Source organism: Zalophus californianus, chromosome 6 (genome assembly GCF_009762305.2).
Source record: "Zalophus californianus isolate mZalCal1 chromosome 6, mZalCal1.pri.v2, whole genome shotgun sequence".
Classification (NCBI taxonomy): Eukaryota; Metazoa; Chordata; class Mammalia; order Carnivora; family Otariidae; genus Zalophus; species Zalophus californianus.
The window spans coordinates 116297976-116320838 of record NC_045600.1 but is presented as its reverse complement, the minus strand read 5'-3'; the positions used below and the strand labels follow the sequence as shown (position 1 = coordinate 116320838).

Genomic DNA, 22863 nt, shown 5'->3' with positions numbered 1-22863 from the left:
TCACCTCTCCTAGGGGATGGTAAACGGTCCCCAGTTTCCGGTCCTTTTCAGGCTGCCCAGGAAAAGAGCGATTTACTGACTGGCCCAGCTCGCGGTTTATAGTGACCTGAGCTGAGAGTCTCCTCATGTGCTCGCTGACCATAAGCTGCTTCCCGGCTTCACTGCTTGGGTACTCTCTGGTTCAGGCACTGAGTTCACTCTGTGACTCCTCAGATCCAGAGACCATAATTCCCCACCTAGAATTCTGTCTTTTCATTTCCAGAGCCCCTTTCAGAGAGGGATGTCTCTCACTAGAGCAGATTTCTAAGGGTTCCGATTTTGCACTCCAGTGTTATATCACTTTCCAGGAGCCAGCTTATGGAGGCTCCCTCCCCTTTCTGTTTATCTTTCTGATACCTCCCCACAGATTCATGACTCCATATGTCCTACCTTGCAAAAAGCAGTCACTTTTCTGCTTGTAAAGTTCCAGATATATACTCTTATATCTCAGGCTGATTTCATGGGTGTTCAAAATGGTTTGATAGATATCCAGCTAAATTCAGGGGACCAGTTGAAACGGGGTCCCCTACTCCTCCGCCATCTTGCCTCCCTCTTTACTTCCTTCTTTTGTGTGTTCTGATTTATAGTGCCTCTTTTCTTTTCTGTTTGGTAATCTTTTTACACTGTGAGATACTTTTCTAGATACAGAATGAAAGTGGGTGTTTAAGCATTAATTCACATGTGTTTCTGTCAACCACCTGGGAGCACTACAAACCTAGACTATTTTACATTCTCAGCACCCAAACCCCCCAAACCCACATTCATACTGCAAATTCATGATGCAAACCCATATGATATCTGTGACTGCAGGTTCCTTTTGCCCTTTCATTCATTACCACTTCTCCTTATGTATTCTTTTCCTTCTCTTATCTATACTTTCTACCAAACAGGTATTGCTTAGCCTACTATAGGGTACTTCACACTAGAAATATTGCCAAATTCTGGCTCAAGCCCACAGGGCTACTGTGACTTAGAAGGTCTCCTCTGAAACTTTGTTGCTTAGTGGCATTGAACACCTTTCTCCACAACTCAGTGGTTAGCATAGGACTTTCAGTTTTGGACTACTACAGCAATATTAAAGTTCTATGGATTAAAAAAAAATCACTCTACAATTCCCAGTAGGAGAATATTAGATTTCCTAATAAATCCTTTGCTTATTATGTAAGATATGTATTTTAGCTCTCCATCTTACAGGCATATGGTAGCAAATTGCATTTCCTAACACCCCTTGCAACTGAGTAAGACTACGCAATTCATTCTGGTCAGATAGATCAATACAAGTATGACAGCCTTCAAAGCTTCTTTCCCCTCTAGCACAGGCAACATCATTCAAGATAGTGGCTGTTCCATTAGCTTGAGACTTGAAGTAACTATGAGTAGCAAAGCTCTGACTGCCAAATTATAATATTTATATACTATGAATGGGAATGGGTCTTATATTATTAAGCCACTAAATTGTGAGGGTTGATAATTACAGTAGCCAAACCTAGTCTATCCTGACTGATGTTACAAAAACTATTTATTATCCAACCAGTAACAGATAAAATACTATCTTTCTAATTTGACACTAGAGTGAATAATGAGGGAATTAGTCAGTTGGTCTTTTCCTTAGCATATTAGACAAAATATTTAGAGGGATAGAAAAAATATATAAATCATTATTCAGCTTTTTTCCCAAACATTATTTAAAGTCAGAGTAAACCTAATTCCAAACATGAGTGTTCTAGTTATTTACTAGTGCACAATAAATCGAACCAACTCAGTGGATTAAAACAATTTCTTTCTCATGGTTCTGTGGGTTGACAGCTGGGCATTTTTTGGTTGGGGTCTTTGCTTGCAGTCAACTGACAGGTAGGTCTGCAATCTACTAAAGTTCAACTGAGTTGATTGTCTGAGATAGCTCATTCAAACTGCTGGTGGTTGACATTGGCTGTTATCTGGGAGCTCAGCTGAGTCTGGTTCTTCGTGGTGTTTAGGCTTCTCACAACATGGTAACTGATTCTCAAAGAGCATCACAAATATGAGTGGCAGGAGGTGGAAGATACCAGACCATTTAAAGACTGGAACAGCATCAGTTCCACAATATTCTTGATCAAAGCAGACCTAATATCTGCCCAGATTCAAGGATTCAGACATAAACTACCTCTTGATATAAGAGTGGCAAGGTCACAAGGCAGAGGAGTATGTGGGAATGAGAGATACTGTAGCTATCTTTGGGAAATACAATCTGATACAATGGGTTTCTATTTAATTTTTTTATCTGAAGTAGTCAAATGCTAAAATTATGAAAGATAAAACATGAGATTACTTAAATGATATATTTTGGAATAAAATATATAATTACCACATATTTTAAAAGCACAATCTCTCTCCAATTTAATTACTCTATGGTAAAAGTAATTCAGAAATAAGGACTTTATGAAATACAATTTTACATATATATTCCTTTTCCTAGACTATAAACTTCTCAAGCCCTCTTTTATTATTACCCTCAGCTCCATTTTCATAAGTATCTATGAGAGCATACAGGGTGCATTTAATAAATAGTGATAAAAGTTATACCAGGTAACTCCTAAACTTAATAAATTCTATATTCACTTATTTTCACAAAATTTCAGAAAAAGTTGAAGACCAAAACTAGTAAGTGAAAGTAATCTCCTGTATATTGCATTGCTTCATATGAAAAATTTTTCCATTTGTCTTTCTTATGAGTTACAAGGAGACCCAAATTAACTGCCTCCTTATTTGCCTCTCTCCAAGTTGATTTAAATCTCATTGAAGTTAGCAAACATGTCTATCTTATCTTGTTCACTACTGTATTCTTTATGTTTAGCACAATGCCTAGCACATAGTAGGCACTAAATAAAGAACTGACCTTATATATTAACCATAGGTCTTAAATTTATATTTACAGTGTTATATAAGTTGTTTCCTTTCTTTCACATTCAAAATTAACTTTAAATACACTTAGCCCTGGGATGCCTTGGTGGTGCAGTCAGTTAAGAATCTGACTCTTGACTTTGGTTCAGGTTATGATCTCAGGGTTGTGAGATCGAGCCCAGCATCAGGCTCCGTGCTGAGTGCAGAGCCTGCTTAGGATTCTCTTCCCGCTCCCCTTATCCCTCCCCCCCCATTGCACTCTCTTTCTCAAAAAAATAATAAAATAGATAGGTAGATAGGTAGGTATGTAGGTAGATAGATAGTTAGATGATAGACAGACCCAGCCCTAATATTTAGGTATTTTGGCATGATCACTTCAGTAAATGTGGCTCTACCTAACTAGTTTACAGGAGTCAATGTTTGATGACAGTAACAAAGAACAAATAGAGATTATTTAAAACCATTTCAAAAATGACTTATTGGGGAGCCTGGGTGGCTCAGTCATTAAGTGTCTGCCTTCGGCTCAGGTCATGATCCCAGGGTCCTGGGATTGAGCCCCGCGTCAGGTCCCCTGCTCAGTGGGAAGCCTGCTTCTCTCTCTCCCACTCCCCCTGCTTGTGTTCCCTCTCTCGCTGTGTCTCTCTCTGTCAAATAAATAAATAAAATCTTTTTAAAAAATTAATTAGTAATTTAGTAACAATAGCTGTATTAGAGAGGTAACTTTATTTTTTTTTCTTTTTTTAAATTCTTTATTTAAATTCAATTTAGTTAACACACATGATATCATTAGTTTCAGGGGTAGAATTTAGTGATTCCTAAGTTGCATATAACACCCACGGCTCATTACATCAAGTGCCCTCCTTAATGCCCATCACCCAATTACCCCTTACTCCCACCAACCTCCTCTCCAACGACCCTGAGTTTGTTTCCTAGAATGAAGCGTCTCCTATGATTTGCTGCCTTCTCTATTTTCATCTTAATTTCTTTTTTCTTCCCTTCCCCTATGTTCATCTGTTTTGTTTCTTAAATTCAATATATGAGTGAAATCATATGGTGTTTGTCTTTCTCTGACTGACTTATTTCACGTAGCATAATACCCTCTAGTTCCATCAAAATCATTACAAATGGCAAGATTTCATTCTTTTTGAGATAACTTTGAATGGAAAACACTATCTGCAAAAATATCTAGATCTAAAGGACCTAGTAATTATTTAATAGAATAACTACCTTTTTTTCCCAAAAGTTTGTTTCATTTTGGTTACCTGAAAAGGAAGTAGAGGGCTCCAATGATAAGAGTTCCTAGAAGAGTCAATGCCACAAAAGCTGCAAACAGGTCACTTTTAGTTTGGATGCTGGAGCTTGGGAGAAAAACTTCTTCACAACGAGCTCCTGTATAATTTTCAATGCATCTACAGAATAAAATTTTAGATAAAGAATTGCATTCTTTGTCTTATTAACTAATATAGAAAGCAAAAGGTTTCCAGCTGGTATGAAGACAAAATACTAATTTTCCAGGTTTTGAACATAGAATAGGCATGGTTTCCTATAATGTTCACAGAGTTACAGTTATAATAAAGGAAATTAGCATATGTAATCTAATCTTTGTAATCTTCCTTTTACAATTTTCTAATTGCTTAGAAACTCCAGAGAAATTCTAGAATATTTGGTCCTTTTATCTTCTGGATTTTCAATGATGTAATTATCCACACTTAAATTTATCTGAAATTTACTTTGTTATATCTGGTATAGATGTGGGTTTAAATGTATTTTTATTCAATATCGCTGGTTATTCTAACACCATTTATTAAATAATTCTCTTTCCTACTGTTTAATAGTGCCTCCTTTAACATATGTCCAATTTGTATAAGTAACATTTCTTTCTATTCTTCCATATCTACACATATAATCTTCTACCCCACTGCTTCCATATTGTTGCTTTATAATATATTTTAATATCTGGTAGTTCTCTTTCCTATTACTTTCCTTTTCTAGAATATTTTTTGGTATTTTCATTTGCCAACCAAATATTTTATGGCAATTTTTTTTTAATGTAAGCTCTATAACCAAATGTGCGGCTTGAACTCACAACTCTGAGATCAATAGTCACATGCTCCACTGACTGAGCCAGTCAGGTGCCCCTGCTAACCAAATGTTTTAAAGGCAATTACTTTCAACTCCGTAAAACTATATGGAAAAGGACCATATCTTTGATAAGACAAATCAGTTCCCTTTTCCTAGTTAATATGTTCAAAGAATTATAAAACATAGAGATTGATATGGATTAATGAGAATGACACTGTTTGGGATCAGATCAATTTCATTATTCTGTAGTTTCTGTTAAAATAAAGAATAGTATTTTAATATACACCAATGTTTATTAAACCCAATAAGTTATGGAGTAAACTACACTTAGCAATACTTTAGTATAAAAAAGTATATGTCTGTATGCATGTGTGTGTATATATATATATGTATTTTTCTTCTTCATGCTGGTATTACCACAGTTAGAAATGTTGATTTATCTCCTTTTCTCCACTTCAGTGAACTAATTACTAAATAATGTGATAAGCTAAAAAGCAATATACATATAAAGGAGAGAATAAAACACCAAGATACAGCACAAAATATATCAATTTTACTTAAATCTACATATCAAACATGTTTTATGAACCCCAAGCCTTACCCACTGTGAGGTAGTAGTGTTATTGTTATAGGGTATCAGTTTGAGCAAAAAAGCAGTCTCATTCTCTCAAACTACTGTAAAGATGGAGTTGAGACACAGAAAGGAAAGGTTAGGATAGAACATGAGTGGCAAACTGAAATGAAAGTAAAAATATTTTGGGAAAACACAAATTACCTAAATAGAAAATACTTATTTTTCCATAAACTAAGTCAAATAAATAAGTGTGAGAAGAACAAAATTTAATTGAAAATAACTTTTCTCCTACAGCCCCACATTCCACTTCTCAAAAGGGGAATCCACAAAGGGGAATACATACACACACACACACACACACACACACACACACACACACACACACACACACACACACACACACCTGGAAAGTCAACATAGAAACTGCCATAAGTACAATTGAACTTCAAGGAGAAGATGCAAAGTAGCCAATGGACCTAACTATAAATGTTTTACCTGGACAGTAAATACTTTGAGTTGGAAGGAGTCAAGGGAATGGTATAAATATAAACTTAGTAGTCAAATCAGCTTGTAAGCAAACAAAAAAAGGAATATAAAGGAAACCAACACTAGAATGTCATTTTGTTATCTTACAGCAGGGCAAAGCAAATACATACTCTTGTGGGAAAGTAAAAACATGATGCTATCTTTAAATAATGTCAAGGAAAAACAACTCTCACTTTTTAACTAGTTAAATCAGAATTTAGAGAAAAGCAAAGAGAAATTTAAATATTATGTTAAAGAAGTAGGAATGTTGACTTAAAAATTAATTTAAAATACTTAGATATTTATCATGCAAAAAAGTGAACAGCCCACCAATGATCCAACTTTCTTTTTTAAGATTTAAAAAAAAATTTTTAAGTGATCCCTACACCCTCGTGAGGCTCAAACTCACAACCCCGAGTTGCTCTTCCAACTGAGCCAGCCAGGCACCTCTGGATTCTACTTTTAAAGCTTGAGCTCATTTATGAAAATGTAACAACCTCAGTTATAACATAAATATCAAATTTCAGGCCAACACAGTTAATCAATAACTTTATGGATAAATAGGGAGAATTAAGATCAGACAGGCAACTGGTATTACTAGTTGAAGCAAAATGAAAGGTAAGGTGTTGCACCAGCATTTTACAAGTAACAAAGTAGCCCTCAATCTTTATGCAACTGTCTTGCTAAATTATTTCTAGACCTCACTTCTGCACAGACCACCAAGTAGCAAAGAGTTGTGACACCTGATGAGGTGAACACCAAGCACTAAGGATCATGTACATTCTCCTGGAATTGAAAGATGAATGCTGGAATAGACATAAATGCTCACCTAGGTGAGAAATTCCCAAACTCAGAATACAAGCCATATGTATTGGTTTTCTGGCTGAATACCACCAATAATCTGTCCCTAACCACAGAGGCTATGTTCAGTACACTGGACATGAAATAAATTCATTAGCTTCTACGGCATTTAAGGTAAGTTTTTACACATTTGAGACCTTTACCATGATAAAAGAACCAAGTTTCTAATCATGTAAACAAATACAGTGCATTTAGCTTCAAGAAAGAGTAGGGGCACCTGGTGGCTCAGTCAGTTAAGTGACTGCCTTCGGCTCAGGTCATGATCCCAGGGTCCTGGGATCCAGCCCTGCATCAGGCTCCCTGCTCTGTGGGGAGTCTGCTTCTCCCTCTCCCTCTGCCTGCAGCTCCCCCTGCTTGTGCTCTCTCTCTCTCTGTCAAACAAATAAATAAAATCGGAAGGAAGGAAGGAAGGAAGGAAGGAAGGAAGGAAGGAAAGAAGGGTATTCAACTGTGAAGTAGAAAAAACTGATTTCTTTTTTTTTTTGTGATAGGATTATATTTTTTATTTTTTTTTAATTTTTTATTGTTATGTTAATCACCATACATTACATCATTAGTTTTTGATGTGTTCCATGATTCATTGTTTGTGCATCACACCCAGTGCTCCACGCAGAATGTGCCCTCTTTAATACCCATCCCCAGGCTAACCCATCCCCCCACCCCCCTCCCCTCTAGAACCCTCAGTTTGTTTTTCGAAAAAACTGATTTCTTGACCCCACACTTGTACTTGTTGGCTGTCTGCCCTTGGGCAAGTCACTTAAACTCTCTAAGACTCTGTAAAATAAAAATAACAACACCTGCTTTAGCTATTTCATAGGGTTATTATCAGAATCAAACAATGTCTAAAAGTGCTCTGAATGGTGAAACACACTATACCAGTGAAACTGAAATTAGTGACTTTATAAAGGCCATGTTTACATCCCATATTGGACTACAGAGAATATGATGCCTAAGAAAAATTATAACCAGAAAAGACTAAGAGCATGGCGACTAATAAATGTTTATGTTTATGTTTATTATTATATTTCTCAGAAACAAGTTTATATTATAGAATAGTTCACTAACCAAATAGAGGCTCAATGTCAACATCACTTTACTTGGAATAATCTATTCTGGAAAGTAGAAGTACAATATTTGCATATGCCAAAATTGACTTACACTTAACCAATCCTCTGTAGTAATCAAAGTTCAATCTGAAACCCATGAAAATGGTAAAAAAAAAAAACAAAAATAAAATAAAACTGAGTGTTCAAGAAACATGAACTGATAACATGAGCTTGGATCTCTTTAGTAGTCTAGGACATGTAACAATACACAAACATGCCAACATCCTACAAAGCTCCTACAAGATTTTTAGAAGAAAGAACTGTTAAAGGAAGACTGATTCATGACCCTTCCCTCTTTTATTAGCTAGTCCTATAACTGTAACTTCACTAAGCATTTACTAGATTCTTAACACTACCTACAAATACTTAGCTAATATTCAATCCTGCAAAAATTGCATTTTATGTCATATTTATATGATTATTAGCCCCATAAAATACCAATAATTACTATATTTCAAATGTGTAAGTATAATCTAAGTTAAAAGCAAAATCTATTAGATTCTTTCAAGACTGACTTTAACCACATAATTCATATGCTGAAATGGACTACAGATTATATCTGAATATAAATGGATAAAACATTGCACAAAGAATAATTCACATTTTTTATTTTGTAGAGTATTATTGTAGTTTTATTGTGAAAAGCTATTTTTTTAGCTTAAGTAAACCATTGAAAATTTGAAACATTATATTCACTGAAACAAGCTAAAGCACAATGAATAAAGGAAGCGTGTGAACAAATAGTGAGATTATAAACTACAGCTGGAAAGACTGATGCTCTTAAATCACCGGACACTCAACTAAACCACAGTTTTAAATGGATAGTATTCATGCTGGGATCTTACCTTCCCAGGCTTCAGGTCTCAACAACCTTCTAATGCAGGGAAAAATCTCATGCCCCAACTTGGAATAAGACAAAGAGAAGCCAGCATCAGTTCACTTCCTGACAAAAAAAGTTAAGTATTAGAGCTGGGCAAAAGTCACAGTTGTCACTTTGCATGGTCTTCCTATGTTAAAAGTAAAATCTTACTGATGAGAAACTGGGATATTTTTCAGCCGCATTCCAATGGAAATGGTGGATGATAAAGACACTAAAAGAGTAGTGAAAATTCAGAAGCAAATGCATAATCTGATATAACTTTATTATGCAACAAATAAGAAAATGAAGGAGCTTTAAAGAAGGATATATGTTGTCTTTCATTGGCACTCTGCTTCCTAGAACAGCAATAAGCTAACCCAAGTTAATTCTGAAGAGTGTTTTCTACTTTTGGACAAATGACACAAATCAGTAAGACAAACTCAGACGACAAGCAGACCTAAGAGAGAAGGAATGTTTCCACTGTTTCATAACCATATCCCACCATGTTTGATAAGCATAGAGTCTGCTCTGAAAAAATGTGAAGTTTCAGGATTTATCCTCTTATAACTTTTCGTGTAAGCATGGTAAAGTCAAGAAAGATGTATCAATTGTTTCTGTGGAGAATACTAATGAACAATCTTTATCAGAAGTAAGGTTATTACTATGAAAAGTGCTAACAAAATGCATAGCTAAAAAGAGCAGTTGTTTTATGCATTTGCAAATGCTCTTCTATTATAAGCTTCAAAGATGTTATTTCCTCTTTGTAACAATGTTCTAAAGATTAGTCTAAATTCTGCTGTTTAACAAAGTATATGGCCAAAAGTCAAAGTAAAGAGGACTTTGTTGTGATTAATATCACAGTAGCATTTGAACTTTTTTTCTTTGAACCACAACCCTCCAGTAAATTTAGAGATGAAAAGACAGAAGTCTTATTTATAAAGAGTGCCAAGACTCACCCTATCTTATAACCAAATGACCTTAAAAAAACTTTAAAAATTTTCTGTGGTTAATAAAATGACTCATAAAATCCAGACAATTCCTTTTGGTAACTGAGTTTAATAAAACATATAGTGAGGCCCAGCAAAACTGCTGACAGACACAAATAAAATATATAATTAAATGAGGCAACATGCCAAATGAAGAAGCACGATAAATGTTGGTTTTCTTGCGTTTTCCAATTGTAAGTAATCATCAAACTTCAATCATTTTACTTTTGAATAATTATCCTTTCGCACATTACCCATGTTTGTACTCCTTAAACAGCCTCTCAAATAGCATTCAGTCTTTTATCACCTGACAAATGATGACTCCACCTATCCAACAGTGGGAATGCTACTCTGTGGTTAGGGGATGGAACTTGGCCTCAGCCAAGGAAGCGGCGACCTTCCCTGGTCTGAGCTTGTGGCTGTGTAGGCAGATACTTCTTGGAATGCCCCTCTGGGAAAATTCTGGTGATCAGGCTCAGGGAATCAGAGCTTACTAAATCACTCTGGGTAACTATTCCAACAAATATCCCTTTGCCAAGTTAAACCTTCTATCACAAAGCTCCACCTCCACACTATGCATTTTGGCTCCAAGGTGATTACAAGATGGATGGAGGAAAGTGAAGCAACAAGTAAAGGCCTCATCCAGCTAGTGAAGCAAAGATAGGTGCAGACAAACCCTATTCCCCTAACCTTGCTCCAAGAATCTAGAAGGTTCTAGATGGGTGGTTGAAAGATTAGGGGCTGGCTAACATTTGTCTAAACTGGCCAAGAGGACAAAAGCCAGAAAGGGCTGCTGCCTGAATTGTTCTCTAGGGAAAGACTGAAATAGACAAGAAAAAAGACTACTAGGTGTCCAGTCTAATGTACCTTCTTGGGTTACCTGATTTGATAGGGGCCTGTGCTTTTCACTGTATTTGAGTTATTTTACAACTTTGTATATTGTTTAGAACTTATTCTAATGCAAAATAAATTTATCCAAATAATACAACACATTGCCCTGTGTATATTAACCTATATCTATTTGCAAATTCACTTCAACATGTCTGATCACCTGTATGTGTGGTTTGTTTGAATTCTCCTTTGAGTCAGTTGTAATATCTTACTGTTCCCTCATTAATTAATTAAGTATATCTTTGATATGTATTAATTTTATATTTTTAAGGAAATCATATTTCCTTCCATAAAAATTTATTTTTTACCAGTTTTGAAGGTCCTCCACTGAGATGGAGTCATCTAGCAGAGCTAGATAAACAAAGTTCCCAGAGAAGTGCTCCTCCTACACAGCTAAAGCCCAGGCATGTCTTTTCCTGGCTCCCAGAGGTGAATTCCAAGCAAGAATAGAACTTAAAATTTACAGGCTCCCTGTTTCTCTAGCTTTTTCCTCTATTTACTAATTTTATGGTTTTGTTGTTGTGGTGGTGGTGGTTCACTTACTACTGTTATTTTCCATTAGTAAGAACACTGATAAGTAGTTTGGTTTTAGAGTTTCATAATCTGATGATCTCTGTAAATGGATGACAGGGATCTATTCTCTATTAGGTGAAAGATGACAGGGCATCTGGTTTGTTGGATTTTATTAAAATTTTAGGTTCAAATCAATTAAAAATTTCATATGCACTGGGAAGGAGAATACCTCTTTGTTATTTATGAGTAAAATTTTATGTTTCTGTTGACTCTTGACCTGTGCCAAAGTTATAGATCTGAAGATATAAGTTCTCTCCATTTCTATCACATAGAAAGGTCTTTACCTCTCAGTGAGTATGAAATGTCTTCCTGTCTCCAGAGTTTCTTAAAGTTCTGTTCAAATTGACTTAAAGAGATAAATAAGCTCTTATATAAATTCAATATTCCTAAAATTTCCAGAATAGGAAAGTGAACCTCTGATGATTTTAATGTGCTAAACTTATATAAAATTACTTCCAGTGACAATAAAAAATATTTGAAGAATCCAAGTTCATATTAGTAAATTTGTGGTAAACAAAACTAACTTAGGACTTTGGCTTAATAAAAACAGCTATACCTTTTGTCACTGTTAAATATAACTTTCAATATATCTTATTCTACTAGGGTTTGTTTTCCCTAAACTTAATACAGGTTTACTGATTAAATAAGTTAATAGTACTCCTGCACATTATTAAAATCTAGGAAAAACATAAAACTGTGTTCAACTGAGTTGGATAACTGATCTGACAAATATCTTATTTCAATCATAATGTTTTATAGTATTTACATTTTATAGTAGATCATATCCAAGGTTTCTTAAAGCCTTAGACTGATATTAAATTGAATTAAATAATATCCATTAAGCCCTTAATCTTTAAGTTACTTTTTTGTTTTTGTTTTTTTAAAGATTTTATTTATTTATTTGGCAGAGAGAGAGAGAGAGCAAGAGCAGGAACACAAGCAGGGGGAGTGGGAGAGGGAGAAGCAGGCTTCCCGCCGAGCAGGGAGCCTGATGTGGGGCTCGACCCCAGGACCCTGGGATCATGACCTGAGCCGAAGGCAGACTCTTAACGACTGAGCCACTCAGGTGCCCCTAAGCTACTTTTGCTTAAGGTTATAGCTTTGGACCATATTAATGAACATACTTATTTTTACAATTTTAAGAAGTCACATAAAGGATGCATGTGGGCCACCAATGGAAATGGTTGGGATAAAGTTGTGCCAGTGCTCCATGAGAAGAGCCACTTATTCCTCTTCACGACTGGACCCTGCAAGCACTGGAGTCAGTGCTACTGTTGCCTGACAGGCATTTAAATCAAACATGACTGAGATGGATTGGGTTATGACACATAATAGTCCAAATCATGCTAATGATGGGATGGTACAACTTGGACTGCCATTTGATTGCAGCAAAGAAGAAAAAGTTCAGTCCTTTCAATGGTTGAAAATCATGCCAAATGGAGTAACACTGAGGATGGACTACCAGGAGAGAAGCACAAGGAGGCCTTCCTGCAATTTGCTTCAAAGGAGACAGCAGAAAATGCTCTAGGGAAACACAAGGAAAGAATAGGGCACAGGTATATTGAGATCTTCAGAAATGGCAGGAATGAAATCAAGGATTTTATGATCCACCAAGAAGATTGGTGGGCTAGCCATCAGGACCATAAGACCACTAGGAGGAAAAGGTGGGTATTATAGAGCTGGGCAGGGAAGTATGTATGACAGAATGCCACCAGGAGGGGATGGATATGATGGCAGTTATGGAGGTGTTGATGACTATGGTGGCTATAATAATTATGGCTATAGAAATGATGGCTTTGATGACAGAATGACAGATGGAAGAGGTATGGGAGGACATGGCTATGGCAGAGCTGGTAATGGTGGTCATTTTGTATCAATGAGAGGATCACCTATTCATGCAGCTGAAAATGACATTGTGAATTTCTTCTCAGCACTAAATCCAATACAATGCCTACCAATATGGCAGCTGATGGCAGAGCAACAGAAGGAGACATAGAATTTGTGACACATGAAGATGCTGTAGCCACCATGTCTAAAGATAAGAATAACATGCAACATTGATACATTGAACTTTTCTTGAATTCTCCTGGAGGCAGGTCTGGAAAGGAAGGTTCTGGAATGGGAGGCTATGGCAGAGAAGGAATGGATAATCAGGGAGGTTATGGATCTGTTTGAAGAATGAGAATATGTAAAAATTACAATGGAGGATATGGTACTCAAGGTGGCTTGGGTAGTTATGGCCATGGTGGTGGAGGCAGTGGAGGTTACTATGAGTAAGGTGGCATGGGTGGAGGTAGATGGCACAGAATGTATCAAAGCATAACCACCAACATATAAGTCCTGACAACACTGTCCGGTCTACTGGAATTTCTTACAAATTGAATTTCTTTTGTATTTTAGGAACTCTATAATGACTGAAGGAATGTGTTTTTTTTTTAAGATTTTATTTATTTATATGACAAAGAGAGAGAGATAGTGAAAGAAACCACAAACAGGGGGAGCAGCAGGCAGGCAGAGGGAAAGGGAGAAGCAGACTCTCCGCTGAGCAGGGAGCCCCATGCAGGGCTCGATCCCAGGACACTGGGATCATGACCTGAGCCGAAGGCAGCTGCTTAACTGACTGAGCCACACAGGCGCCCCTGAAGGAATGTATTTTCAAAATATTATTTTGTAAGGCAATAGATTGTGATGGGAAAATTTGCTTTCTGTAGGTTTTTAAAAATTTGTTTTATTTAAATTCAATTAATTAACATATAATGTATTGTTGTTTTCAGAGGTACAGAAATACCCAGTGCTCATTCCATTGCATGCCCTCCTTGATGTCATCACCCAGTTACCTGATCCCTCTACCTCCCCATCCCTCCAGCAACCTTCAGTTTGTATTCTATGATTAAGAGTTTCTTATGGTTTGTCTACTTCTCTGGTTTCCTTGTTTTATTTTTTCCTCTCTTCTATGATCCTCTGTATTGTTTCTTAAATTCCACATATCAGTGAGATCATATGATAATTGTCTTTCTCTGGTTGACTTATTTCACTTAGCGTAATACCCTCTAGTTCCACTCATGTCATTGCAAATGGCAAGATTTCATTTTTTGATGGTTGCATAATATTCCATTGTATATATATACCACATCTTCTTTATCCATTCATCTGTCGATGGATATATGGGCTCTTTCCATAGTCTGGCCATTGTGGACAAGCTGCTACGAACATTGGGGTGCAGGTGTGCCATCAGATCACTACATTTGTATCTTTCAGGTAAATACCTAGTAGTGCAATTGCTGTGTCCTAGGGTAGCTCTATTTCAACTTTCTGAGGAACTTCCATATTGTTTTCCAGAGTAGCTGCACATCCTTGCATTCCCACCAATAGTGTAAGAGGGTTCCCCTTTCTCCACATTCTTACCAACATCTGTCATTTCCTGACCTTTAATTTTAGCCATTCTGACTGATGTGAGGTGGTATCTCATTGTGATTTTTATTTGTATTTCCCTGATGCTGAGTGATGTTGAGCACCTTTTCATGTGCCCGTTGGCCATTTGGATGTCTTCTTTGCAGAAATGTCTGTTCATGTTTTCTGCACATTTTTCTTTTATTAACATACAATGTATTATTTGCTTCAGGGATACAGGTCTGTGATTCATCAGTCTTACACAATTCATAGCACTCACCATAGCACATACCCATCCCAGTGTCCATAACCCAACCACTCCATCCCTCCCACCCCCTCACTCCAGCAAACCTCAGTTTGTTTCCTGAGATTAAGAGTCTTTATGAGGGGGATGAGGGGATGGGTTAGCCAAGTGATGCATATTAAGGAGGGCACGTATTGCATGGAGCACTGGGTGTTATATGAAAACAATGAATCATGGATCACTATATCAAAAACTAATGATGTATTGTATGGTGACTAACATGATAAAATAATATATATATATATAAAAGAGTCTCTTATGGTTTGTCTCACTCTCTGGTTTCGTCTTCATTTTTCCCCTATGATCCTCTGCCTTCTCAAATTCCACATATCAGTAAGATCATATGATAATTGTCTTTCTCTGATTCACTTATTTTGCTTAGCATAATACCCTCTAGTTCCATCCACATCTATTATTATTGATGTGTTTCTTTGATTTTGTTATTAATTGGCTCATATATTTGGCTACTCCCATGTTAAGGGCATAAATATTTACAATTGTTAGATCTTCTTGTTGGATTGACCTTTTAAGTATGACATAATGTCCTTTCTCATCTCTTATTGTAGTCTTTGTTTTAAAATCTAATTTGTCTGATATAAGGATTGCCACCCCAGCTTTCTTTTGATGTCCATTAGCATGATAAATGGTTTTCCACTCCTTCACTTTGAATCTGGAGGGGTTTTTGGGTCTAAAATGAGTCTCTTGCAGACAGCATACTGATGGGTCTTGCTTTTTTATTCAATCTGATACCCTGTGTTTTTTGATCAGGGCATTTAGTCCATTTACACTCAGAGTAACTACTGAAAGATATGAATTTAGTGCCATTGTATTACCTCTAAAGTCACTGTTTCTGTATATTGTCTCTGTTCCTTTCTGGTATATGTTACTTTGAGCTCTCTCTTTCCTTAGAGGATCCCTTTTAATATTTCTTGCAGGGCTGGTTTGGTGATCGCAAATTCTTAGTTTCTGTTTGTCGTGGAAGATTTTTATCACTCCTTTTTTGAATGACATCTTAGCTGGATAAAGCACTCTTGGCTGCATATTTTTCTCATTTAGCACCCTGAATATATCATGCCAGTACTTTCTGTCCTGCCAGGTCTCTGTGGATAGGTCTGCTGCCAACTAATGTTTCTACTGTTGTAGGTTTTGGACCTCTTGTCCCAAGCTGCTTTCAGGATTTTCTCTTTGTCTCTAAGATTTGCAAGTTTCACTATTATTTGCTGGGGTACTGACCTGTTTTTGATTTTGAGGAGGGGGGGTTCTCTGTGCCTCCTGGACTTTGATGCCTGTTCCCTTCCCCAGAGTAAGGAAGTTCACCACTATAATTTGCTTCAATATACCTTCTGACCCTCTCTCTTTCCTCTTCTTCTGGGATCCCAATTATTCTAATATGGTTTCACTTTATTGCTTGAATTCTCCTCTTGTGATCCAGTAGTTGTTTACCTCTCTTTTTCTCAGCTCCTTTATTCTCCATCGTTTGGTCTTCTATATCACTAATTCTCTCTTCTGCCTCACTTACCCTAGTAGTTAGAGCCTGCATTTATTATTGCTTCCCATTAACGGCCTTTCTGGTTTCAACTTGGTTAGATTTTAGTTCTTTTATTTCTCCAGAAAGAGATTCTCTAGTGTCTTCTATGCTTTCTTCAAGCCCAGCTAGTATCTTTATAAACGTTATTCTGAACTCTAGTTCTGACATCTCACTTATGTCCACACTGATTAGGTCCTTGGCAGTCAGTACTGCCTCTTGTTCTCTTTTTTGAAGTGAGTTTTTCCGTCTTGTCATTCTTGCAGAAAGTGGTTGCTTTTCTGTTTGTAGTGTTGTAGCTATTCTTTTCTTAGATCTCTAGTTGAGTACACAGGTGTTCAGAATGATTTGATAGCGGTCTAGCTGAATTCCTGGGACCAGACAAAATTAAGGTCTCCTCCTACTCCTCCACCATCTTGGACTCCTCTCCTTTCTGTAGGTTTTATTTGTTACATATTTTGACTTAAAAATAAATTTTTATATTCAAATCACTAATGTTGATACTTGTTACATATTAATTACTGCTAAGGATGTGCTGCTTTCATAAGATTTGGGTTGATGTACTTTACTATTAGCTCTACAAGAAGTAGTATAATCTTAGAGGGCAATCGTTTACCTTTGGATAGCTATAAGTCTTAATAAGCAGACATCTCAAATAGACCTTGGAAAATAATTGGTATAACATTTTTCATTTAATTTTTCCTGGACAATACTGTAAATATAAAACCTAAAGATCAGTATAGACCATTAATTTCTATATTAGTCATTATTTTTCAAATGTGACTTATCAGGCCTAACTCTGAAATGTTGAAGATCTAAGAGGTATCAGGGTTTCTGAATATTCTTAATTGTGTTACCTGGGGATGGGAGTGTTGGAAGTTTAAATTCTAGCCCTAATTTTAGAATAAAATTCCCTCAGCCCCTGACTGAAGTACCAAAAAATGTTCCCCAAAAAGTGAGAGTTGTAAGTTATCTCAACTGTCTTAGACTAGGTTAAGGTTCTCAGTGACATGAGAATTCAGTACAAGTACAAAAGTATTTACTGTGGAGTATAATTCTCACAGCTGTGTTTTCAGTTTTCCTGCCCAATGGTTAAAGGATATACATTTCAATAACTATATAAATTATTTTTAAAAATGTAAGAGATAAGTCTATGTGATAGTCTTAATTAAAATGAGTGTCCTGGAAATTGTAGTTTGCGTTTGACATCTGTTTGGAGTTTTAGAGCCATTGTGTTAAAAAATAGTATATGCTGCAAGAAAAGGTTTTCCTTTTTTTTTAATTTAAATTCAAGTTAGTTAAGATCTAATGTATTATTAGTTTCAGGGGTAGAATTTCGTGATTCCTCAGTTGCATACAACACCCAGTGCTCATTACATCAAGTGCCCTCCTTAATGCCCTTCAGCCAATTACTCCACCCACCACCCACCTCCCCTCCAGCAATCCTCAGTTTGTTTCCTAGAATTAAGAGACTAGTTTTTCATGGTTTGCCTCTCTGTCTGTATTTATGTTATTTTCTTTTTCCTTTCCTTCCCCTATGTTCATCTGTTCTGTTTCTTAAATTCCACATGAGTGAAATCATAGGGTATTTGTCTTTCTCTGACTGACTTATTTCACTTAGCATAATACCCCCTAGTTCTATACACATCATTGCAAATGACAAGATTTCATTCCTTTTTGATGGCTGAATACTATTCCATTGTATATATATGGAAAGGTTTTACATTTAATCCCTATGAGTCATATGGCTTTTTTCCAAATTGGCTAATGGATCAAAATGAAACCCATCAATGTGAATTCAATTACTGACCTTGTTACTTGTTTTTGCTAGAAATATTAATGTAATCATTAACAACATGGGAGATTAAAAGGGGGGGAGGTATGTGGCAGTAAAAAGTTGTATTATGTGCAGCATGAGTTTTGCATATCTACTAAATTGCTTGTATATTTTAGACAGCTCTAAACTTCCCATCCTTCAGTTTTCTCTATGACGTATAAGTTAGTTACTTAGGTGAAAACTATAATTGATATGAGTAAGAAGACTATACTAGGAACAACTGTGACAGAGAAATACAACTGTGTGTACACTTTTGTTTTTCAAGGAAAAAGAGTAGTTCTGTTTGAAAGCACCTGAAAGCAGTTTCCAGGTTTTTTGGTCTCCAAACCAAAGGACTCTCAGCCTTACTAAGGACTCCAGAGTTTCTGTTTACCTGGGTAGAATTATTGGTATTTACTATGTTGAAAATTGAATAAATTTTTAAAAATAGTTATTGATTCATTGAAGAAAAGAATGATAACCACACAGCATGTTATAAATAACATCTTAATGTTATTATAAAAGTGGTTTGAACTGGCAGAACCCATGAGAGAGAACTAGGGATAACTAAAGCAAGGGTCAGTTTGGTCTAGAATATGAGAAAGCATAATGATGGACAAAACATGCAAAGTAAATTTTATTTTGTCCCTTTCAACTAAAAAGGTAACCAAGTATGGTTTCTTAGGTACCTTTGAAACTATATTAATCAAGTGCCCAAATCTCCTCTGGCAACTGTTTTGATTTCGCTTTCCCAAAATTAGATCCTAAATATAGAAAAAATAAAATTTTCAGTTTATCTTTTACCCATCTAAAACTATCTTTGAGAATTCCCAGAGAACCCTGAAAAAATCACAATTTTTTTTGTCTTTTACCTTACAGAAACAGAGATGATTGAAATAATTATAATACTAACACATTGAACAAAAATCTCCAGAATCTCCTGGAGATTTATCAGTGCCTTTGCTATACACAATATGTTTTTAATCTCAGGGCAAATACAGATCAAAACTCTGAACTGAAATTCTTATAGGTTCCAATAGAGAATTTTACCTTTCTCCATTCTGACATTATTGGTTACAAAAATAAATTACCCACAACCACTAAGTATCTGTCATCTACATAGTTTTTGTTTTAATGTGATGCTTTTCAGAAGGCAATGCTATAGGCTATAAGGCACCGTTTGTATCCTAAACCAAAAAGGACAGTCCCAGAACCTCATGGACAAGAAATGTACCATTCACTGGAAATTTTTGACACTTTAAAAAAAAAAAGATTCTTAGTTATAATATTCTGAGATGATAGGATTGAATCAGGATTTCTAGGATTCTTTATAATTCAGAAGCAAACAGCTTTGCAAAAGCAGACTGCTAACTCAAGATGCAGAGGAACACAGGAATGAATAAACTGATGAAGGAAAACTGAGTAGTTATCTGTTTAGAATATTGATAATATTGTAATTTATTTTTCTGATATTAAAAAACCTTGTCTTTCTTAAGCTGTCAATATCACACAATTTAGTAAATAGTACTTTTGTTAAGTGAAAATATTTTGAAATATCTGATTTTTATTGAGCATCCTCTGACTCCCAAATTCAGAAACTGAGTCATCCTACTCTTAATGGCATTATTGTTATCTTCATGTGTCCAATAAAACTCTATTCTCCTTATTATTAGGATAAAACTGGGCTAATCATTTGAGCAATCAAGCCCCTATGTGGACTGTCATATTTGAGAATAATTCTCATTGACAAGACATTTCTATAGAACTAAAGTTCACTTACAGATCCAAAATCTACAAAAACTACCTGGTAATACGGGCCTGGTACCTGGCTTACAGGTTCAAGCTTTACAGGTAGGTTGTGAGGAAGTCACTTACTGAAAGGCCAAGAACTTTAGCAAATTTGGGGAACTTCAAGAGGAACTCATCCAAATTTATAGAAGTATCAGTGAAATCTGGTAGAGTTACTTTCTTAGGCTTGGTTTCCTAGCCTCCAGATAGCAAATAATAGAGGCTTATAAAAGTACATTCCAAGATTCCTTACAAAAATTTTCAAATGGAATTTTTAACCTTCATGGATGTTCAACACTGAATGGCACAAATTTGCAAAAGAAATTGAAGGTGAGCTAGATGTTTAATTAACAACTTTGTTTCACCTATATAAGCTGCACCAGCAATTTTTATACCAAGAATAATTTCTTTGAGATTATTATGACTATAAGGGAGAAGGACTACCATGAAAAATTATTAAATACTTTAAAGTAGACAAAAAAAAATATCACTGGGTGTCCTGTCCAATACACCATTTTGGATTATCCAGTTCTATAGGGGTTTGCATCTCTCATTGTCTTCAGGCTATTTTAAATTTGTATTTTTTAGAAAACTTAAACTAACACAAATGATTCTTTCCCATTGAAATTCAAATGAATTTTTTCTGGTGGAATATAATCGATTATTGCCCTTTAGACACTGATCAGTTTTGCATGTATTTGTAAATTCCTTTCAGCAATATAATAATAATATAATTCCTGATTATATATTTATCTATTGCTTTGAAATGGTTGTAACACCTTACTGGTTTCCTCATTAATTAATAAGTTAAATGATATCTTTGATGTGTTCATTTATATTTGTTGAAATCATGCCTTTACATTTTCTTAAAAAAAAAAAAAAAGTTATACCATTAGGAAGGCTAACCCAGGCTCCAGAGCCTGGGAAGATTCTAATCCTGCCAAGTGGATTGCCAAGGTAAAGGGAAGCAGAAACTACATTATCATATTTAGGAATTCTATAACATTTTATAGGTCTCTAGAGTCCCTTATACCGCTTTACCATTTTACTTTCAGGCAATAACTTTCAAACATGTTTTCAGGAATACATTATGTATGAAAAGTAAAGAGATGAAAGTCATGATAAAACAAATTATCCTGGATCAAACTTTTACCAGAAAAAGATCATGCTTTTGAATTTTTTTCTAACATCCTATCTTTAACAACTAAAAATATAAAATTAAATAAAAATGCAATGTCTTGGGGCTCCTGGGTGGCTCAGTCAGTTAACTGTCTGCCTTCAGCTCAGGCTGTGATCCCAGGATTCTGGGATCAAGCCCCACATGGGGCTTTCTGCTCAGTGGGGAGCCTGCTTCTCCCTCTCCCTCTGCCACTGCCCCTGCTTGTGCTCTCTCTCTCTCTCTTAAACAAATAAATAAAATCTTAAAAAAAATGCAATGTCTTTCAGAATCACAATATTCTATTGGTTAATTTCTGCCATTTGTATGCTGCATTACAACAAAAAAAATCTAAAAAATAATTTAAAATAGAATGTTAAGAAATAGAACAATTGTTATTCTTTTTATCTTACAAAGAACTAAATGATATATTAAAGAAATCCATTTGGATTAGGCCTAACAAATTTTGTGGCAATTTGATGAGGTATGAGTAAAGGACTTCCTAATAGCTAGACAGTTGGAGCCATGAGAGTCAGCTTTACCTTCCAATTATCTTTCTGCAGAAAACATGAAAATGACAATACCTCTGAGAAAAGTCATAAATTAAGCTACAGTGTTATTTAAATGTCCATGTGAATGAAAGTTTTCAGAAAGAATTTTCAAAACAGAACAGTGAATGCCTAGTATAAGGAAAAGAATCATGACAAAAAGTCAAAAAGGATAAAATTCGGCTACTTTACAGTTGGTCCCCTGATAACAACCACTTTTATCTTGGACAGAAATTAGAATATGTGTTTCCAAGAGAAATCCTGGGTACACAAAGGTAAGTAGCCAAGTGATAGTAGAAAGGGAGAGTAGCCTGAAATAAGTTATTCAAACTTAAAGCCTCACAGCTACCCAAAAGGGATCTTGGGGTAATCCAAGAAGATAATGTATTCCAAAGACTTGGCATATAATAAATGCTTGCGGTTTTCCTAATTTTATGAATGGTGTTAATAGAGAAAGTCAGATAAGGAAAAGAATAAATACACAGAAAAAGGAATAATGCAAATTAGACACACTAAATGAAAGTCTGGTCTGTGGATTTCTGAAATTTATTTGTAAAACTGGAAAAATATATAGGAAGAGTATTTGATTAACTATAAACACTAGATACATATAAATTTTTGAAGATGTATAATAATTACACTGTTTTCTTAAATTTCTTTAAAAATATCTAGATAGTGGGGCGCCTGGGTGGCTCAGTTGGTTAAGCAACTGCCTTCACCTCGGGTCATGATCCCAGGGTCCTGGGATCAAGTCCCGCATGGGGCTCCTTGCTCCATGGGGAGCCTGCTTCTCCCTCTCCCTCTGCCTGCTACTTTGCCTACTTGTGCTCTCTCTCTGTCAAATAAATAAATAAATAATCTTAAAAAAAAAAAAGATTTAGATAGTTACATAGAAATTTTTTAAGTAAATAAAAAGCTGAACAATGTTACTGGAAATCTAAAACGTGCTATTTTTCTTCC

General features: G+C 35.7%; 1 protein-coding gene and 1 pseudogene across 1 annotated transcript in view; one reads left to right on the top strand and one right to left on the bottom strand.

The window, feature by feature from the left end:
• The window catches only part of NRG4 (neuregulin 4), a 58744-nt gene that overhangs the window by 8009 nt on the left and 27872 nt on the right, over positions 1-22863 (bottom strand). Inside the window, exon 2 of the mRNA XM_027569219.1 lies at positions 4182-4328. Within this exon, the coding sequence (XP_027425020.1) occupies positions 4182-4328 (147 nt within the window). The remainder of the gene's footprint in view (positions 1-4181; positions 4329-22863) is intronic.
• Positions 12686-13713, top strand: LOC113908662 (annotated as a pseudogene).